At 46.2% G+C, this 22,679-nt stretch overlaps 1 protein-coding gene across 1 annotated transcript in view; it reads left to right on the top strand.

Moving 5' to 3' along the window:
* The window catches only part of LOC144171173 (uncharacterized), a 166,043-nt gene extending 143,773 nt beyond the window's left edge, over window positions 1-22,270 (top strand). The window contains exons 3-5 of the mRNA XM_077700968.1: window positions 2,871-3,247; window positions 3,661-3,819; window positions 22,120-22,270. Coding sequence (XP_077557094.1) covers window positions 2,871-3,247; window positions 3,661-3,819; window positions 22,120-22,203 — 620 coding nt within the window. The 3' untranslated portion in view covers window positions 22,204-22,270. The remainder of the gene's footprint in view (window positions 1-2,870; window positions 3,248-3,660; window positions 3,820-22,119) is intronic.
* The last annotated feature ends 409 nt before the right edge of the window (window positions 22,271-22,679 follow it).

Raw genomic sequence — 22,679 nt, 5'->3', positions numbered from 1 at the left:
CCTAAAATCAATCAAGCTACTGCTTGCAGGCAAACTGTTCCACTCCTCAACGGTACAAGGAAAAAAAGAAAATTTAAACAAGTTAGTACGAGCTAAATACGGGGTTGAAGAAAGTGCTTGTGAATGCCGGGTCTGACATGTAGGGGTCGGGGTTCAGAGCAAGCTTGCGGTTTAAAAGGAGGTACAAAAATTTTAGGCGCAAGAATCTGCGTCGTGACTGCAAAGTTGGAATACCATTTGACAGCATAATGTTAGTGACTGAACTACCAGGCCTATATAGAGAATAAATAAAACGAACTGCCCTCCGCTGAATTTTTCCTAATGCATCAATGTTAGTTTTAGTATAAGGATCCCAGACAACGCATGCATATTCTAATTTCGGGAGTATCAAGGATTGGTAAGCTAAGTGTTTAACTTTTGTAGGAGCATCCTTAAGTTTGTTCCTTAGCATGCATAATTTGCGGAAAGCTGCGGAGGAAACAGAGTATATCGCGCGCCTTCTTGCGTTCGCTGATGCAGAGATCCCGTTGTGAGACGCGGCAGGAATGCACCGTCACCGAGAAGACTGCAGTTCGCCCTGCGTACAAATTTCGCCCTAGCGAGTATTGTAATCGTCAGCCAAATTTTTTTATTGCATCACATAGAGGCGTCGAGGGAACGAGCAAGATTTCAAAACGAAGCTTTGCAAGCCAGTTCTGCAATGCTGCCATTTCGACAACTTCGGCTATGAAGGTGAACTTTGGCGTCGATCGTGAAAGAACAAGAACTTCAATAAATACCCGGTGGACTTTGTCCCATTTGCTGAAGGGTACACCCTATAATAATCGCGCTCAGCAAACGGCCATTATATTCCCCGCGATGACGTGCCCCGATTGATCATGATCCGGGGTGTGGAAACGTGGCTTCGTTCGACGGTGTCCGACAGCAGTCTGTCTGGACTCATCATGCTTCAGCTGCATCGGGAAAAATGTTGAAGAGAGGCAAATAGGGCTCACAGGGATAACCACTTTGCGATGCGCACGCCTGTGGACACATGTTGGTATATTTATGGATGAGTTATAAGAGTTTTATTCTTGGGTTATTGTGGGGTTGTAATAACGGGTTTGCGCGAAGTAAATATCGATTTTCACAATTTCTCCTCCCAACATCATTTAATTTTAGATGGTTATCTGATCGGAGCGAGACAATTGTTTCAAATACCTGTGCCCTCAACCGTTCTGTCTACTAGAATGGTACCGTTATGTAAAGAAGTGGTTCTTGCTGTGAGGTATGAGCGTTAATAAACATTTTGAAGGTTAATTGTTACCCTTAACTTTATTGTTAACTCTTGTTGACCCTTAATTTAATTGTTACCCTTAACTTAACAATTGAAACTTAATTGTTACGAGTTTTCTTCGTTATATCCCTTGGATGCTGTGGAATTTTGCTTATAATATTTTTACGCCCCCAACGGCGGTGAAAAGGGTTTGCCACCCTCAAGATAAACTCCTGCCGACGCCCGTGGGCACAGCATGAACCCTACAAACATATAGTGAACGACATTAAGAACTAGAGTCAGTAAGTCGGAGATTTTTTAGCCATACATGACCTCAAAATGCCTAACATAGTATTAATATATTTTCCATCCCTCAAAAATGAGGTACTTAGTCCAACATTGATCCTACATGGCAGCGGTTCTCAGTCACGATTCTGCCGAGGGCGAAGACCCCTTTTGGGCTTAAAGAAGTGATGGGGAGGGTACCCCACGATGTACTATGTTGATTCGTGTAGTAATGTCAAGCGATTTGCACTTGAAGATAAAGTCGCCCGCGTACTTATTCCACGCCCGACATGTGCTTCTAACTTCTATGCTGATGCGTGTCATATTGTCAAATAATTTGCTATTGCAGGTATTAGTTATGTAGAGAGAAGAGAGAAAGCTCTTTATTAGAGGAAAGCAGAGAGGTCTGCCGGCATGTTAACGCCGACATGCTACTCTGCGGGGTACGGGAGGTAGGGAATAAAGTTGCAATAGGAAGAAAGGTGGAAGGGAGAGAAGAAAGAAGAAAATAAAAGAAGTAAAAAAAAGGAGGTAGCGTGTGCGTTGGGGACCGTCAGTGCGACACGTGAAAATTCTATGGACGGTTGTACAGTGCAAGGATAGTCTGGTCCTATATCAGCTCAGCGACGCCGATGTCATTGAGGTATTCAAATAATGCGGTTAGCACCCCTTTGTGTGTCTGGCTTTTCCTCTTAGCTGCCATGTTGTGCAAAAGGCCAACGTAAAACATGTGCTACACGGAGAAAAAAATGTTTTGTATTTTGAAGCGACCATAAAAACTAAATGCAACTCTGGTGCATTCATTAAGCGTAGGAGTTATGCAGCGAAGCCACCTTTTTGCATTTAGGTGGCTGTCAAATTCGGGGATGTCTTCACGCGGACCCCTGAAATGCGGTACCCCTGGGGTCCGCGGACCCCTATTTTAGAACCACTAGGGTACTAGAGAAGAAAATGCCATGATAGTCAGACTAAAGATCCAACAAACGCAGCAACATTTCCAGCTGGCGACGTCTTCAGCTAAAGTGCATTCAACGCATGTCACGTGCCGTGGAAACTCTCTCGACACGCGCGCGGCAAGGGGTTTATCCAGAATTTCGATTTAGTGGGGAGGGAGCTGTCGAAATCCCCCTGGGGGTGGGTGTTGGGGGGATTTTGGGGGTGTATAAATCCGTGGGCGGGGTGCTGGTGGTTGCGGAATCTTTTTTTTTTTTTTTTTTTTTTTTTTTTTTTAAGAGGGGGGGGGGGGGCGTTGTGTCGAAATCCTCGTGTTGGGGGTGGTGTTCGAGGGGTGTGTATAAATCCCTGCACGCGGCCCCTGTTTGTCCCCCAGATGACGTGACGCTGGCTAACGAGTACGTGGACAGCGTGCTCGCTTCCCTGCGCAACGACCGCGCGCTCGTGGCCGCCATCGACCCCCTGCAGGTGCCGGACTTTGGCGAGAACAACTTCCAGATCACAGGCGGCCAGGTGCTGGGCATGTCGGCCTTCTACCGGAGCGCGAACAGCAGCGTGCTGCTGACCCACGGCACGGCCATCGTGAGCACGCCCGCGGCCGTCAACGACGTCCTCTTCACGGGCCGCCACAGGGCCTCGCGCTTCGGCCTCTCCATCTCCGGTGCCATCGAGGCGGCCGTGAACAGAGTGCACACGCTCATCGTCTTCAGGGCGCCCTTCAACGGCGGCGAGGCGCGGCTCGAGTACTTCCAGGCGAGTGTTGGCGCCCGCCTGTGCCTACTCTTGTTTTTTTTTTGCAGTTTTCATACAAAGCCGTCGCCGGTCATGAAAGCTCCATAGAAGTAGCTTGGCTGTAATAGTTAACCATGCTACGTCGCAGCAGAGTATTAAAAGAAACCAAAAACCAAAAACAGTTGCTTTATCAACAAATTAAAAAGAAAACGTCCGTGATGGATGGACCGACGGACAGGCACCAAACCTTGTAACATTCCTATCCTCCTTGCAAAACCGAAATGCAGGCAGAATTTACCTCCGATGATTGCATATCAACGCGAAGTGTTTAGTGTGAAACGGGAAGCATCCATGGGTACCAGGCGTCATTACCAGTTTACCGCATCATAGCCATTGGTGAAGGCGCGTAGCGAGTGAGACCATGTGCGGCGCAGGTTGAGAACATGGACGGCATGAAAGTGACGCGCATCACAGGCGTGTCGGCGGCCTTCAACTGGCTCCTGAAGATCGTGGCCAACCGGGTGGCGCGCCACTTCCAGGGGCGCATCGAGGCCGCGCTGCAGGACGAGGTCTCCAAGTTCATCGCCACACAGGTGCACTCCATCCTCATCCCGGCTTTCGCCACTGCTCGCGGAAATTCTCAGTGTGCGAGTTACACGCCTACCGCCTCTCCCTGTCCAGACGGTGGAATCAGTATTTCTGAGCCCAAACATTGACAGTGCAACTCGATTGGAGGTACAAGCTTTTCGGTTGCATCAGTCAACACTGGAAGCACGGGGATTGAAACGAGGGATTGAAGCGATGTCGCGACACGCATTGTAAATTTGTAATTCCGTTTCTTCGACCGTGTCAAGCAGTGAGTCCGGAGGCCGACCTAAGTGGTGCACACCGGGCAACAGCGTCGTTCATTGAAAATTTGCCCTCCATCCAGATTCAGTAAAAAATTCTCCGAAAAACAGTACACCAGATTATAGAATATCTTCGGCAAAAATGGTGCTGCGTTGAAGTGCACAACTAATTTCTCTCTCTCTCTCTCTCTCTCTCTCTCTATATATATATATATATATATATATATATATATATATATATATATATATATATATATATATATATATATATATATATATATCGGCGCTTTCGCAGGAGTAGATGCGGCAGCGCTGCTTTTGAATGCGCCACTGAGAGTGCTCAAGACATGCGCGGAAGGCGAATTATTAACGATAAAATTGACTAGTCAGGTAATCCTCACTAGTGCATAAAGTGTGAGGACACAGAATTTGCCGTATCGCTGGTAGCGTAGGCGTTCTGGTGGCGACCTCCATGTCGTTGGTTCGCCTATCACGTGAGCACACTCTAAGAAAAAAAGGGAGTAGCGCTTCCTCCCTTGAGGGAGGAAAAGCAATGTATCATATGTTGGGCCCTTTGGGGTCGAAATTTCCTCCCACAGCGAGGGGAGAGACTTTGCTACCTGCGCGGGGGAGGAAAACCGCCGCCGTCAGGGACGGAACTCTCTCCCTCAAAACAAATATGGCGGTCGACAGACGGGACGCGAGCGGGGCCAGCGGAGCATTGTGAGCAGCGAAGCATTTCATTGTTCTAAATGTGCAGCACGTCAAACGCCTATATCGCGTCTTCGGATCTCATTTAAAACGTCGATTCATCAGCACCGCAACAGCATCCCGAGAGGGAGTTTGAGCGCGAGTGTGTATGGCGTACCGCGCCGATTGCTCTCGACTTGAGTCGTGCTTGACCGACCCCGTTTGCATGCTTGGGGAATATTGAAGGTTTTCAAAACAGCGATCGTTTTTCACGCATGCGAGCTTTATTAAAAGAAGGTGTGACTTGCCGTAAGCGACGACGAATTGCAGTTATCGCACAGAAGGAAGTATTTAAGCGGACACTCGTCCACACTGCACAGAACTTCACTCGCGCGAGTCCACTCGGCGGCATGGTTAACGTTGGGCATGGCTGCACCACACTTGCTACGCACAAGAGTCGCCATCAGCGAGCCTAGCCAGCCAGCCAGCAAAGCGATCTCTCCTAAATTCTCCAAAACAGCCAACCTAACCCACACGCACCAAACAAGCCGCGGCAGCACGGATGAAAAAAAAAAAAATACTCCAGTGGCGGCCATGTTACTGCCGGTAGCAATAGTACTGCTGGACTAATAACGACTGCACTGCTTTCAAAAGCGCTGGATAAATTTGTTTTCCAGTTGCTTGAATTGCGTGGTAGCCACCGCCATCTAGCGAGAGAAAGTTGAGTTAAAATTGTTTTAAAAATGGCGCTTTCAAAAAAAAAAAAAAACGGCCGAGGGCGTTTATTGCATACATAACCAGAGTTCAACATCAACATCGCAAGTTCAGACAACACACATCCCGCATACAAACACAAACCACATAAACACATCAAGGCGCAAACACATATACAAATAAAGTACATACAGAGCCTCTCAAGACAGTCCGTACACTTCAGTGTTTGTTTATATAGTCATCATGGCTGTGCGGCACTGAAAACCACTGAACCCTACTGCTCTTTGCAAAATTGCGAAAATAACGAACAAGTATATTCTAAACATTACATTGGTTAGTTTTACTACTGTAACAGTGCAGATTTATGTAAATTACGAACGGTGAAATATGGGCTGCTATAGCAGCTATGTGAAAATAAAGGGGGTTTGTTTTTGATGGCTGCCAGCATTTTTCGTTGGTGATCACATAGTGCGTCTTCGGGTTGGAAACTTATCATCACTCCTCATTCTGGAAAGTGTTTGACTACTATTTTGTTTCGGATAGCTCGTGGTCCACGCAAATCTAGTAAAGGAAGAAAAAAAGCGGTACTAACTCGTATTTAGTAGCGTATCGCCAGCGAATTCCGCCCGCGCGCGATGGCTTTCCCGGCACAACTCGCATTCCTTTTGACTGCTGTATCGCGTTTATCGCGTTTCTACGCCGCATGGCGTAGCGTAGGTCAGGCTGTATACGACCCAGTGCATAACAAAAATAACCGAGCTTAGCATATAGGCCCATTCACACTGCGACGAAAGCGACGTGAATTCTGTCGCTTTCGTCGCTATCCCTCTTCTCGGCGCCGACTGCAGCACTTGGTCAGAACTCCGCCTTGATGAAGGCTCTCGCTCTATCTGAGCTTTAAAGCACTCAACATTAAAGCCCGTTCACAGTGCGACGAAAGCGACTGGAATTCAGTCGCTTTGTGGCACGGCGACAAAAATTGGTCCCGACCATTCGTCAAAAACTATCGTCGCGCGACAAAGCGACGAAATTCCCGTCGCTTTCGCTTGCTTTCGTTGCAACTGTGAACGGGCCCTTAGATACACTTTAAACTTGAGAGTTTCAGGTATAACAATTGGTCATTGCCTAATTAAGTAATTCGGAGATACTTCTACAGAGAAGCAAACGTGTTGCTTTCGACACCTCTGTAAACCCTTGACTACACAAAGCCTTCCAGGAAATTACTACTTAAATACTTGAACACACAGCAGTGGCATAAGCTTGGACAGAAAAAAAAAAAGTTATCTCGACTTCTTGAATTGTCTGCTGAAATCTTCTTTCACCTGGCTACTTCCCTTGTCTCATCTAAACTCACTGCTTCTCTCCTCACCTGTACAGGCATTCTCCCCTACTACCGAATATTTTGCCGAAAATTCCCATAACCACATGCACAACTCCCTCAAAACGGGCAGCCAGCGATCGTATTTAGTAACTGAAAAAAAGCAGGAATAGTTCCACCGACCGACGCCGCGGTGTTTTCTTTCTTTTTTTTAACGGCGATGCCGGCTTTGATTTCTGTGTTCTACAACGAGGTTTCCTTTTTCTGGACGACTGTACGAAGGCTCCCAACCAGGTCAATAGTTTTAATCAATAAATAAAATTCAGAGAAAACCCAACTAGGCGCATTTAACACTTTGCTGCATGTTTCCAGTACAGTTGTTTACGGTTAATTATGCTGATTCCGACATTACAGATTGTGTTTGCAAATTAGCACAGGCTTCGAACCCGGCCCAGGGTTTATAAAAAAAGGTGCCTTTATACGTCTGCATATGGTGGCCATATACCTGAACGCATGAAGGATTCATACAATAGAATGGAATTTTTTTTAATCACTCACAGATGCAGGTCGGACCCACCGCCTGCACTTTACTGGTGGTACCTGCCGTCTGGCCAAATTAATTTCAAAAAATTAATTCACAAACTGCCTCCCACCCTCCTCGCTCCTTTATTGTAGCCTGGGTTGCTGCTTGTTTTTCGGATTGGAGCGAATAGAGCTGACACTCTTCTCGTACTTTTAATGGTCCCCATGGTAGCGCCCTTGGTCTTTTCTTTAATTTTTCTGTAATAAATTGGTTCCACTGTAAATTAGCCCATCCAGACTTGGCTATATACACGCAATTTCACCATTTTTGATAATATCCTGTCCTGGAGTCATGAATGGGCTACAGGATTAAAACCGGATGAACCAATCTCCCTTCATATCGTCGACAAAAAGAATACACTCACATTTTTTTACCCTTTTTCAGGAAAACTGTCGCCCGAAGCTCAGAAATGTACTTATTTAGCTATTGCATAAACTAGCAACTTGAGTTGAAGTCCCATATAAAAACCAATGTTTCCTCATCTTGTCGTGAAGTCTGTTTTATAAAGTATAAACTCACCAATGCTCCAGCAAAAGTTACGACTTTTGTACCCTACTTTAACTTGATAGAAACTTCAGTATGCCTGCATGGTCTCAAACCCCTATAGAGGAAATAATATCGAATTGCTTGAAAAGACTCTAAGAAAGGCTGTTGACTTTATTTATTCTAAATATAATTGCACAAATTCTGTTTGTGAGATCGCGTAAGCTGATGAGATTCAAATATTAGTCAAAGAGAAAGTTTTTACATCTTACATTTCTTTACTATTCAGATTTATAGCTATAGTCGCACAATATGGTCGCACGGGTTCTGTTTCTGAGCTCATTCAAACTGGTGTGATTCCAGCACTAGGGAAAAAAGGGTCTTAATGCCTTAAATTTTTGCTGTTGTTATCCTACAAACTTGGCCTCGATACAAGACCACGGCATACTCCAAAATATCATTCGTCATTACCATGCCATTCTTTCACCCGTTGTACACACCGGTTTAAAGTTTCTTTTTTCTCCACATGTATTATCGACTTAAAAAATACATCTGAACATATGTCTTGATTCATTTGAATATTTACCTAGTTTATTTTAACCTTCTCATTGCTGCCACATGTAGTATCCTGAACTGTTGGTATCTCTCATCTTCACACCTTTATGCCCCTCCTTCTTGGGCCTCTGGTATGCAGTATGCACTTCAATAAAAATTTAAAAAATGAATGACAAGGGCAGCTCGAGGTGCTGAAGAAAAATTGGTCACCCACTAATTGCAGAAGGCTCTTGGCAGAACACAGCGTGTTTACCCCACACAAAATGACACTCACAGATTAAATTTTATTTGAAAGCAAGACAGCCATGTACAAAAACAAACATGCCCTAGAGATCTATAGATACATGAATTAAGCTTAGTTATAAGCAAAGATGGCTGCGTTTTGTTAAGAGCAGTGATGTCTCAATGAGATACAAAGGTCTAATTCATTTCCATAATTTCCACCTTTAATGCTGCCTTCTGTTTTGAAATGAAGCCTCTTTCAGCCAAAGTTAGGCAAGTAAAAGCACAACAAAAGGTGTTTGTTGAATGCTACCAAATGTACTAAGTATTACAGACTTGAAACAAACAATGTTAAGTGATCAAGGCTACATACAACAATAAGTTAAGTTAATTGCGACTTGAAAAAAAAAAAAAGATCAGCACTAGATGATGCTAAACTGCAGCACGGTTTATTGACATCTCATCAATGGGCACACAACTCATAATGATCAAGTAGTCCCATGCATGTCGAACCCATTCATTTTGAACCATTCATATTTTTCTTCTGTGTTCCTTAAATATAAATTGATATTTGAGCATCATCACATACACTATGTTCTTGCAATCAGTAAAAATTATATGCACTCAACACCAATACAATGGCTTAGAAAAGTGGACAACCAGATTAAACTACGTTGAGCGCTGCACATCCTGTTTTTGTGGCGTGCAAAAACTTTGACACCTACTAACAATACCATGTACCCAATTAAAACGTACACATACTATGCCAAATTTTTGTAGCTCAAAATGTCCTTGTTTTATCTTGTTGGTTTATTAGCTTCTAGTTAATCCTGTTTCACAACTTTCCTAGGTCACAAGAGGGCAGGAAGAACTGGTATGTTGTTCTGACTGTCTGTCTCCCTTAAGAAACGTGAACACCATGTCAAACATAAGCTCAATGACTTGCCCAATGTGCTGCTTTGTACATAACATGCATGTGCAACACACAAGTCATTTTCAAACGAGTGGACGTAGTGCAAAAAACCTGGTAGGGTTTTTCAATAACCCCCAGCAACGAAATCATTTGCATTAATATCCCGTATATTTCCTCTACAAAGTAACAAATCCCCTACCTGTTTGATAGCTATGGTTCGCCGCAAGTTCCCGTGAGTCACACACTATATCCACACACCACTATAGGTACACACCACATCCTGGACCAGGACTAATTTTTATTCAACTGCGAAGTTTCTGAGAGAGCTCTACGGCTATCCTTTGTAGCCGTACAGCTGCATTGAGGTGGATGTCAAACTTTCCTTCGTAGTCACTCACCTCGCTGCCTGTACAGAGACGTCTACTTGTAATCCACCCTGTGTGGTGTGTCTTGTGTCCTCACATAACAAGGCAGACACATTCAACATAGGTGATTCATCTAAGCTGCAAACATTTGCTACTGGGTCAGGTATGTAGGTTGCTCTAATGTTTTTTGTGGAACTTCTCTTACGTTGAAGGAAGTATACTAGAGCACCTTCACACGAAGTCGTGTGTCAAAAGCACTATTTTCAATGTCATTAAGCAGCAGCCTCAAGTTTAAATTAGTTTACTAGATGTACCTTTGTCTGCAATAAGGTCATTCTTACCATTGAAGATAACTAGCCCTCGTATAATGTATGCATCACAGAAATTGAGTTCGTTATAAGTGGGTTTGGACGTACTGAATTAGTCAACATATCAGCTAAAACAGTCAGCTTCCGACCGTTCTAGTGCCCTTTTCCATTTCTCCCTACGCTTGGCACCAGTCAGAAGACAAAAGTGCTACACCCTTTCATTTGTGCTTCTGCACCTGGAATGGCAGCTAGACACACAGCCCAATCAAGGCATTCTCAAGCTCAGGATGCCTGTCGGTTACCTTATACACAAAGCGCAAGCACATGAGCTTAGTGCAACAGGGTGTAGTGGAAGAACCACGCAAGGCAGACCGAGGCCATTGCTGCATGAAATGGGGCTGAAAGCTGTAACTGCACGGGAGCCTCCCAGATGATGATAGTAATGCTAAATAAATGATTCAAGATAGAGAGAAAGCTTTAATGAATACTGAAGACAGCCCCACAAATGGCATTGCTTGCTGCGTCAGATGGGGTTAACACAGTAAATGAAAAAAAAAAAAAATTTGAAAGAGTACGCAGAAAAATGAATAAGAGGGAGAATGAAATAAATCAGGAACATTTGAAAAAATGGCACTAGTAGGAAAACAGATCTGAGGATAGAACCTCAACCAATCTAGAGCCTTTGTCCCTAGCACTGAGTCAGCGTGACCGCCAAAGTTCACTTAAGTGATTCAGTTCTGAAAAGTTTTTTCGTAGCAATTGCACAAGAGTTCTTTTCGCTGTTTCGTGTTGGGTTGCATACTGCGTGCAGTAGCACAAGAGATGGCACATGTTCTCTTTCACAGAGTATGGGCCTCCGCATAAGCATTTTGGAAGAGGGTGTTCACTTTGTGGAGTGATTTTTTTAGTTTATTTTCTGATCTTCTGGTGTTGATGGAAGCTAGACCCTCAAGCAGGTGGACAAAAGGCTGAAAGTTGGTATACACATAAAAACTGAGTGGAAGAAAAATGAGAAGAGAGCAAATGGTGTGCTAAAGCCTGGAAAACCTCGATGTCATTAGCGATGATCTTGAGCCCCACTGCCTTTGACACTTCTGAAACCTCTACCACGGTTGGTATACACTTGGTAATTTCTCTTTTTTTTTTAAGTGTGATAGTATGACCGCGTGACCCGCCGCGGTGGCTCAGTGGCTAAGGCGTTGTGCTGCTGAGCATGAGGTCGTGGGTTCGATTCCCGGTCGCGGCGGCCGCTTTTCTGACGGAGGCGAAACGCAAAAACACCCGTGTGTACGAGATTTCGGCGCACGTTAAAGATCCCCAGGTGGTCAAAATTAATCCGGAGCCCTCCACTACGGCGCGCCTCATCGCCTGCGTTGCGTCGGCGCGTTAAAACCCTTCAATCAAATCAAAGTATGACCGCGTGTTAAGCTTTTTTGCACAACTTCGGCATCATGCAAAAAGTCAGTGAAAGAGGGCATGCCATGCAGTGAAGCTAGAAAGTTTGAATGTCATGCCGCAGATCCAACTTTTACTGCTCAATTATTCCCAAATTTTTAACACTCGAAAACATTGAGCACTTTGAATGTTAAAAATGCGCTGCAAATTGAATAGCAAACAATATTCGCAAAGTGTTCAACATTTTCAGAAATTACCACACCTCTATTTTATTTTCCTGTGTTTTGCGGGCAGATGAACAATATCTGTAACAGCTAAACACTTCTGTCACATTAAAAAAAAAAAGAAGTAACACAACGAATCGAGAGTGCTGCATGCACGCCTGACATTCATACAGATGAAGCTGGACACTCTCAACGAGATTGAGCCCCTCATTTCCGAGGATGACTTGGAGGAAGAATGTACCCAAGTACAGGAGTACACTGACCGCATCATACAATGCTTGGCACGGCTGCAGCAGTAGTTGTATGGTGACCGAGAGCAACTCTCCGGGTCAAACAGCAGCAATTCATGTAATTGAAAAAATGAACAGTGGCGAGCCTCAACAGATGACGTCACAACAGATGAATGTAAAATTACCAAGAATTGAGCTGGGGAAGATCAGCGCACAACGGTAGGAGTGGCAGCCTTTCAGGGAGCTGCGCAGTACACGAAAACAGTCATGCTGCAAATGTCTGCCATCGAAAGAAATGTGGCTGATATGTTGACCAAGTCCTGGACACTGGAATCAACTGGAGTGAACGACATCGAGGAAACAAACAGCCCACATCCTAACGTTAAATTTTATTTGGAGACCACCAAACAAATGGATGGACATTAGGAGGAGGCACTTCCTTAGAAGCCAATGTCGCTACACCACTTGATAAAACACTTTCTAAACTCCCCAGAATTGTGTCAGCACTACCGATGCTGTGAGCAGAAACTACGACCAGCTAGGAATAGCAAAACTTATGGACAGTACGAGTGAAGCCGATGCCGTTTACTACATGCTGCACTAGGCTGTTGCGCATTACTCTCACAAGCTTCGGGTGGTTTTGATGTCTCATCACACAGTAACTCACCAAAATATTTCAACAACTTCTAAAGCGCACTGAACCTGACCACCGATTTAGTCAGTCTATAGGGCGTATGCGATGTGCTTTCGAATGCGTGGCGGTACAATTTGCTAAGCAGCACCGATGCCATCTGCACGGTTGCATTTTGTCGCATGGGCCGTGCCATTCCTGATGCGAAACGTGGTTCTCAGTGTGGTGTTGGCAAGAACGTTCCTATGGCCAGTGTTTTTTTCCGAGTGATTTGTGGGTTTGCGAATGCCTTGTTACAAGTAGTAGTCAGCATTGTTTTCGCGTCGAAATTCCGGACTGCGCTGTGCACGCTTGCTACAACTGCAGATCCAAAGCAGGCCGCATGACAAAAGCAAGCGTGTCACTTTTTTTTTTTTTTTTTTGCTGCTCCTGCCAGGTTTGCCGAGATGGCATTAGGGAGAGTCCCGGGGGGGGGGGGGGGGGGGGGGGGGCGGAGTAGGAGGGATACAAAAATTAGTAGCAACAGAATGGAATGATTTACATTTACATGCATTTCTAATTTAGTTACAACACAACAGAGTAGTAGCTGAACTGTTTCGTCCAAACTACTAATGAGCTACACGACTGGTCAGCTGCTAAATCTTCGATGCGGCTAAAGCCGCCTTTTTTAACAACCCCTGGGAGTACTGCCGAGCATAACAATGTTCGTTCCTGCTACACTTCGCCAAAAGAACGCGACTGACCTCGGATTGTGCGAGAACTTGATGATCGGAACTGGGGGCAAATTTTATTTACCATGCTGAAATGCCTCTCGCATTCAGCGTTTCTGTGGTACTGACCAGTTCAACTTGCGTGCATTGCCAACTATGCTTTACAAGTTATTACGATGTCCAGTGGTGTAGGATGCGATTGGGTTGTCAGGTAGCTCCAGCACAATGTGGCTAGACTGGGAGAAAGGTTTAGCCAAACACGGGTGTGTATTCGGGAGATTTTTGTTTCGACCATACAATTGTACAAAACCATCAAAATTCGGGAGTCTCCCAGATAATTCGGGAAACCTGGCAGGTGTGGAAAAGTATAGAGCAGTGCTTGACAACAGTCTGACTTCATGTGACGAATTCACAAAGAAGTTATCGATAATGGGACTAATCAGTACTGAATCTGTTGCACCCGTTTCATTTACCTAAGCTCCCAATGAAGGTGAGCAATTACGCAGCGGCTCTGGGTGGAAGCGATCGTGAGACATGTATATAAAATTTGGTGCAGCCATGTTGACAAAGATTCCACCGATAATTTTCAAGTGCATTTTTTTTTTCGGTGTAGACGAGGTGGAAATTATAAGCAAAACGAGGTTATGGAACATGCTTTGAATACTTCAAAAACAGCGCCAAGACAAGTGATTAACAATACTGCTCTAGTTTGTCACTCCAAAAGTCTTCACCTCTGCGCTGTTTTTGAAGTAGTTAAATTGTATAGCCAACGTCAAGTTTTAGCACATAATCACAGAATGCACTTGGTCATTAAAGAGCAGTCGAAGACGACAAAAGGGTTGGATGCCCACTATTACCTGACCAAAAGTTGCATTTCATGTACACGTATTCACCTAAAAACACTCGAAGTAGACAAGGCTGCGGCTGGATGCCCAGTCGGGTTAGCCTCATCGATAAAGTACGCCAGCTACCTTAACACATCGTGTTACAAGCGTGTGCAAGGTATGAGGTGAAAGCTTTGACGCCCGTCGTCTCCACCTGAAATAAAGTGGGCGCGCCTGATTCGGTACTGATTAGACCCATCATCGATAGCTTCTTTGCGAATTCGTTGCATGAAGTCAGACTGTCTTCAGGCACTGCTCTAGCCTCGCTTCAAAACAGAAAAAAAAAAAAGCGACATGCTTGCTTTTGTTGTGCGGCCTGCTTCGGGTATGCGGTTGTGGAAGTGTGAACAGCACAGTCCGAAATTTCAAAACAACAACAATGCTGACTAGTCCCTGTGACAAGGCATTCGCAAACCCACGAATCACGCAGAAAAAACACTGCCCACACGAACGTTGTTACCAACACCGTGCTGCAAACCACGTTTTGCGTCGGGAAGCATGCTGCCTGCACGGCAGAATGCAACCGTGGATATGGTGTCGGTGTCGTCGCGTAGGTAGCATCGTCGCACCATCAAAAGGCCAGTGCATACGCCCTATTGCGGAACTTCCGAAGACATCAAGTGGTGCTAGGGTCGGATATCAAACAAGCATTTTTAAAGGTTGGCATAAAACTAGTGGACAGAGATGCATTGGGTTTCCTGTGGTTTCAAGCAATACCAAAACCGGGTGTACCACTTTCACCAGTTTTGACTTGCTGAATGACCTGAATCCCTTTCGGAATGATAGCTAACCCATTTCTACTTTCTGAAACGCTTCAACGCCACTTAAACAAAGAGCAGTACCCTTAAACTGTGAGACATACACGGATGACGTGCTCACAGGAGCTAGAATTGAGAAAGCTGTAGTGAAGCTCTACAACAATGCAACTGAAATGTTTGAAGCAGTAAAATGCTACGCCAGTGATTTCAACGCGACTCCCAGACTACCATGCATCTCGGTTATTTGTCGGGTGTGCTGAAGCTTTTGCGACGTATGTGGGACCCGTGTGCTGGCCACTTAACATAACATTCTCTCCATGCATGGATTGTATTCATGGCATAGAACCATTCACAAATTGGCCCATGTTGCAAACAATGGCGTTACACCCACTAGGGTGCAACGTGAAAACTTGGGAGAATTGGTGATGAATGTTGAACCCTAACGCAAACGACAGGACACAGCAGTGCTTTGTGTGTCGTGTTGCTATCGCACTGCGTCTTGTCTGCACTGAGGTTCAACATGAACCACTAAGGGGGGAGGGGGAGAGGGGGCTTTCTCTCTTTGTTGTCCATGCCAAGGTCCTGTTCCACGAACTGTGGTGTAAAAACATGGACTTGAACACGCTACCTAACTACATCACGGCGGCCTGGAAGGTGTAGCTAGACATACTCCCTATCTCCCTGAGGTTCAAGTACCCCGGTACTACAGGTCGCAAACAAATGGAGGGAGGGCGGACTGCTTTCACATTTCTGCCGATACCCGTCCAATGGCATATGAGGCAGTTGCCTACCTCACCCTGGAGGGTGGAAACGGTAGAAGATCGACAACTCTGGTAAGCAAACAAAGGGTGGCACCAGGCAAGGAAATTACACTGGCGAGACTGGAACTGATGGCATGCCTGCTTGCTGTTCAATTGAGTGGCTTTATTTTGGAAACCCTCAAGCAACAGCCTTCAAAGATCTACCTACGGACAGATTCAACAACAGCACTCCATTGGATTCATGAAGATGTTGGCAGCTGGAAGCTGTTCGCGTGCAACTGAGTCACTAAAATTCAATGCCTCGCGGACAAGTTCGTATGTAGACATTATCCGGCAAAAGAAAATCCAGCACGCAAGATCCCGGCCATGCAGCTGGCCAAAAACGTACTGTAGCGGAGCAAAGCACTGTGTATTTGTCCCGCATGCATATTGGGAACGAGTGGTTCCGAAAGCGATATACGATGAAATCGAACTAGGGGAAAGGAAGAAAACAAGATCATTGCCTGCAGCGACATCGCCAACTGCTGAGTCGGGCATGATCAATCTGGAACACTATGGCAAAATCTTAAAGCTAATCAGAGTCACAGCTCGGGTTTTTCAGTTCATCGCTAGAATCAAACAACAAAGCAGCAAATTGGGACCCCTCATATTCGATGAGCTTAATCAAGCTGAAAAATACTAGATATGTTGGGACCAAAGAGGGATTCTCAAAAGAAGTCATGTGTGCCACCCACTGAACACGAATTACCCCCGATTCAGCTTTAAGAATGTTCACTGATGATTGACAGTGCTGGCATTTTAAGAGTTCAGGGAAGACCAAAACATAGCCAACTTTGCTGTGGCTCAAAGCAAACAACAATAATAAAAAACCGTAAATGGGCATTTGAAAAGGTTTATGATAAAAACCATTTTGTGAACATGGTGTGTAAACATTACTCACAGGAATATGTCATGACTGCATGATGATTACATTAACAATAACCAGGTGCTTCATAAGTAAAGGTACTTTTTCAAATAGTGGTGCATGGAAGCTTTACCTAGTGCCTATACGCGGCATGCGTAAACAAACAACAGCTGCAAGTGAAATTACCACGAAAACTAGTCCCAAACCGAAACAGCATCTCGCATGAAGCACCCTTCACGTAACCAGGCAGTGCTGAACACGAAAAAAAAAAAAAAAAAAGACAGCCTGGACACACACTGCAGTTGCTGCTCAAAGCACAGTTGCCACCAAATCACAAGGCCACTAGAATAGGCAAACTAGCGGAGCACTCACGTCGCTGGTTTGGGAACGCTGCAGTCCACCAGCGGCACCCACATTTTAAAACGAAGAAAAACCGCCACACATCACCACCAACCGCGCAGATATACACAGGGGAAATGATGTAAAAGGTGCACCTCTCGGATGCGATGTGTTTCTTGCAGTATCGGAGATTGCGGCGCCGTAGCTCCACATACACACATTCAACTCCGGGAGAACTGCGACGTACCACACACGTCAATCGCATTATCGTGGATTTTGGTGCACACGGCTGATTGCGAGAGCCAAACTTCGATACATCAAGCGAAGATAACAGCACGGCGTACGCACTTGATATGAAAACTTGCACTGTACACAAGCGCTGACCGGCGCGCTGATTTCACGCACTGCGCGTTGATTTCACGCACAGTGACCGTATTTTGAACGTTGTCGATGATCCCAGCGCGGAGACAGACCTTGACAGCTCCGAGCGCGCGAGAGCCGGGCCACGATGAATTGGACTTATCGGTCCTCTCGCGCTAGCGATGAGCACGATGAGCGTATCTCTACACACTTGATAGAAAACGAAAACACGGCGCACCACACCGCAGACGCTGGTACTGGTGCCTTTTCTGCCTCGGCTCCACACAAAGCGCGAACTTTTGAAATAGACCAACGATAAACGCATATCGCAGTACCGACTCAGGACCGACATGCTCTGTTGTAACTTCTGCAAGTGCTTGTCGTTTTGATATCACAATCAAGTTGTGCGACGCACGACGCACACCGTCCCCGCAGGTCGCCGCCGCCATGTTGCCGAAGGCCGATGGGCAGAGCCAACTCGAGTCGGATGGCCGAGCCGGACGGCTGAGCCGGATGAATTCTCTCGCCGAGCGAATTAAGAAGAAAGCAGCCTTTACCATTGCTAAAATCTATCAAATACAACCAAAAGAAAGCATACCGGACACTATTCGTGGGCAGCCTCAGTTGGTACACCGGATTGTACGAACATCGCCTCCTAGTTAAAGGAGGCGATGGTACGAACTTATTTGTTTGTTCGCGTGGTCGAGCGGCTCCGAGCCGGGCTAATATTTTGAAGGTCCGTGGTACGAATCCTGGCAAAGCCCTTGTCCTTTTTTTTCTTTTTTCTTTTTTTTTTTTTTTTTTTTTGAGGCGAGAGTTTGATCAGCTTGTTTACAGGGTACAGACAGAGTGCCAGAGTACCTTTCCTTTCAACGTACAAATGACGTTCCACGGTAACCGCAGTGTTACGGCAGCGCTGAAATTTGTTTTGCTCACAATTTCAATTCCTGAACGTGCAGTCGGTACACAGCATGAAGGTTAAATCAAGTAGCAAGTAAAGAAGTTGTACGAGGTGCGTCTTAGTTTATCATCCTATCTTATTTTGTTCTGATTTGACCGTGATGGCTCGAGATACATTTCGCAGCATTTAAATATTTGCCCGCCAACATACTTAGCAATAACTAATGACGACAAGCAATTTTTTTGGGGGGAGAAGGGGGGGGGGGGGGGCTAAAGCTAAAGTCTTGATAATTGCAGTTCAAGAATCGACAATAAGTGCTCATAAACGACTTCAACAGGATGTCATACGCCCGTCGACGCAGCGACTTGCGCGCGACTTCGCCGGTCTCATGCGGTTACTCGCCCTCTATTGCGTGTCGACGCGCTGCCGCCACGACGCAGCCGCTCGCGCTAGCGTCACTAAATAAGCTACGCTAAAAAATTATAAATAAGCTACGCTACGATAAACGAGCAAACGCCAAAAGCGTACGCTTGAACGCTGAAGGGTCGTCCACACCCCACTCCCCCCCGTTCTCCCCGTGCCGCCGGAGGGAGGAAATTATCTCCCTCTGAAGGCTTCCGAAAGAGGGCGCGCAACGTCTCATCGTTGGAGGGGAGGAACGGACGGGCGCAAGGGAGGAAAAGCAGGATTTCCTCCCTTTTCTCTCCCTTATTTCTTAGAGTGCAGCCTTGAATGTACATTGAAAGGGCCATGGAGACCAAGTAAAACTGTAAAAACATGGATACAAAGTAAGACAAGGTAAATTGAAAGAACTATATAGTTCGTTGGTTATTCGCGCGACCCCGCTCCGGCCCTGAAAGACGTTATTTTAACCAAAATTTTCAAAATTTAGCGCTGAACAATGTCAAAACTGACCTAATAGAGATTGATTGATTGTAGGGTTTAACACACCGACGCAACGCAGGCGATGACGTGGGCTGTAGTGGAGGGCTCCGGTTTAATTTTGACCACCTGGGAATCTCTATCGCGCGCCGAAATCTCGTACACACGGGCGTTTTTGCTTTTCGCCTCCATCAGAAAAGCGGCCGCCGCGGCCGGGAATCGAACCCCGCGCGCGTCCTCGCGCTCAGCAGCAGAACGCCTTAGCCACTGAGCCACCGCGGCGGGTACGTAACAGAGCAAAACCTAAAAAAAAATATGAAGAAAGCTCCCACTAACGCGCAATACTGTGAGGTAGCGAAGCTGTACGCAACCTTCACGGCCATCATGACGGTTTAAGTCCACGATTGTAGCCGATTTACTTCTTCTTCGCTGCCGCAAAGCCCTTTACCCCATTATTGTCGCTAAGTGTGAGCTTCTTTCATTTTTTGAAGTGATAATCACTTGACATCACCTTTGAGGGGCGTACGCTATGACGTGTCCTTCTCATTCCGAGCAAGTGTTGCCATGATTACGGCGAACGCTGGAGTTTTTTTTTTTTTTTGTATCTGGGCGTGTCACGAGAAGACGATGAAGAGGGCAACGTAACGTGGCTCGGTAATCCCAGCCCACGACGACGAAGAAGATCTGTCTGTGCGCTCTGCCTGTGCGGGCTCTGGCTTGGCCGCCATGTAAATAATCTGTAAATAGATCGTTCGACTGTCTCATCGTTCAAGTCGTCTGTCCTGCCGCCACGTTACATATTGGTGGAGGTGCGGGGTAGACTTGCGGGGTGAAGCTGAGGAGCAGGACGAGGACGGAATCCGCACACTCCACCAAAATGTAACGTGAAACCGACACGCTTCTCAAAGAAACCGACACGCTTCGCCTAATACAAGCCATCCTCATCAGCCGGAAAGCATATGGTGCTCCATATCTAACCCTTAAACCAGCCGAGATCCTTAAACTTAACTCAGCGATCCGCCAAGCATACAAGACAGCCCTGGGTCTCCCTCCCAAGACAGCGACTGCTAAACTCCTGCAGCTTGGCGTCCACAACACATGGGAAGAAATCGAAGAGGCACACCACACTTCTCAAATACAGCGGGTTAAACTAACTCCAACGGGTAGGGCAACGCTCTTGAAACTTCAATACTCTATACCGCCCAACCACGACCAGAAAATTCGCATCCCTCTGGCTATACGACAAAACATTCGCGTTGCTCCAATCCCAAGAAATATGCACCCCACCTACAACAAAGCACGCCGAGCAGCAAGATCCCGCACCATTTATAATCAATACCACCACCTCCCCTGCACCCGATGTACAGATGCATCGCCATACCCCCACAAATCTGCACAAGCCGCCAGCGTGGTTAATGCCAGAGGAACTGAGCTCGCTGCAGTGTCTGTTTTCACCAACTCCACCGAAACAGCTGAAGAGGTTGCCATTGCCCTTGCCGTCACAACAGGCCAAGACTTTTTAACCATTGTTACTGACTGCCAAGCCGCTTGCAGGAACTACCTAAAAGGACGCATATCACAACCCGCCTTGAAAATTCTGCAACAAGCGAAACTACTCCCAGAACTGCAAATAATTTGGACTCCAGGTCACGAATCCCTCGGGGGTAACGAAGCGGCACACGCCGCTGCCCGCGCTCACTCACACCGGGCCGTTTCCCACGAGGGCCACGAACCCCCATCGGAAGCAACAGTTAAGCCCACCCCGCTGCAAACATACGCCGAAATACTCGCCCACTACAGGAACGAGCGTCGCAAATACCCATTCCCCCACCCGAACCTCTCTCGCGATGAAGCTACTACCTTCCGGCGCCTACAGACAAACTCCTACCCACATAACACCCTACTACATGCCATGTATCCCACCCAATACCCTGCCACATGCAACTCCTGCCCCCACCCAGGCACCCTGTACCACATTGTATGGGAGTGCCAGCAATCCCCTTCCCTCACCCCTAACCCCAACCCTACTTATGAGCAGTGGGTGGAGCTGCTGACCAGCTCCGACCTTCCACACCAGCGACGATTGGTGGAGAGGGCACGAATGGCCAGCATAGCCCAAGGCATCCCGGACTAAGGAAGCCTCCCACCGGGCGGGTGCCCTAACATCAGCACCTGGTCTCCAATAAAGTTTATTCATCACTGTATTTTGGCCAATCTTGGCCAGTCTCCCTAGGTATGCTTGGTATGCTTGGCTTGATAAACGTGCGCCGGGGACGCTGGGCGGTCGCCGCTAGTCAGGCACAAACGAGCCCTCGACGTTTTCTTGTTTTTTTTTTTCTTTTTTAATTAACTGCCGGACGGTCAGCGCGATGCACGCGCTCATGTGCGCTCGGAATTTTCTTGGTACTTTTAACTGCGGACACCAAACTCTAACGATTTGCTAAACAGTTTCACTGTTAAAACAGCATTGTTAGCTTCATGTTAGCATTCAAGGGTATACGAGCACACGAAGCCACAGTGCGCAATCGCACATACATTCATGCTTCTTGGCGGTGGTCTTGGTCGGCGCCCGCTAGTCGCACAAACAATTCCCTGCTACATACTAACGACTGGCCAGAAAGTGGCTGGGGTGCCACCGCTCACCTTTGCTCAGTATGTGTATATTATTGTTTGACGGTTGCGTTAAAATTGGGAACATTTTGCCTTAAGAGTGCAAAGATGATCGAACCTGCAGTTTTAAAGAATTGAACAGGATTAACGCTCTGTTATAAAATTAGCGCGTTTCAACTCGCCCAATTTACTACACATTCGGCCACTATGAGCCAATGCGCGACTTCCTGAGAAAAGAAAAAGAAAAGAAGAGCTTCAATTCCGCACTTTCCTCACAAGCTTCCCCGGTTTTCTGTTCCCATCAGGTGGACAAAAAGACCTTCCCGGCGCTCTCCGGCAACGGCAGCCGCGTTTTGGACGATTCTGCCTACCCTGCTTCACCTTTCTGAATGGGTGATTTGCGGAGACGTCTCTACTATATAGGGACGAAGTCGGCGCAGTTCCCAGAATTAAAATAATAAGGTCTCTCCTTAAGACTGTCTGAGTGTTATTGGTTCCGGCATTCGCATAGAAAGTCAACGACAATCACGACGACGACGAAGATGACGATGATGATGTAAGCTTAATAAGGTCACGTTTTTCTCGATTCCCATTTTTCTAATGCTCGGATTTTATGCGCGCCAACCTTTCACCCCTTTTTTGCAATTTGTGGTTTTACAAGCCAGGGTCCGTTTTCTTTTTCGCGGAGGTCGGCACTAACTTTTGCAATGAATTATTTATTCAAATGTTATTTATTTTAAGCAACCGTTATTCAATTCATTCTTTTAAGTACACAAAATAATGTAATAATTAAGGCTGTTATTTGTTTGGTTACGAAGAGCAACGATGCCCTCGTCGGGGCACTTAAAAGCACTTGAAAGCGCTT

Source organism: Haemaphysalis longicornis, unplaced genomic scaffold, assembly GCF_048455015.1.
Source record: "Haemaphysalis longicornis isolate Haplotype H1 unplaced genomic scaffold, Haemaphysalis longicornis Haplotype H1 scaffold_1, whole genome shotgun sequence".
Classification (NCBI taxonomy): domain Eukaryota; kingdom Metazoa; phylum Arthropoda; class Arachnida; order Ixodida; family Ixodidae; genus Haemaphysalis; species Haemaphysalis longicornis.
Note: the sequence above shows the minus strand (reverse complement) of the source record. Positions and strands in the feature narration are given on the sequence as shown.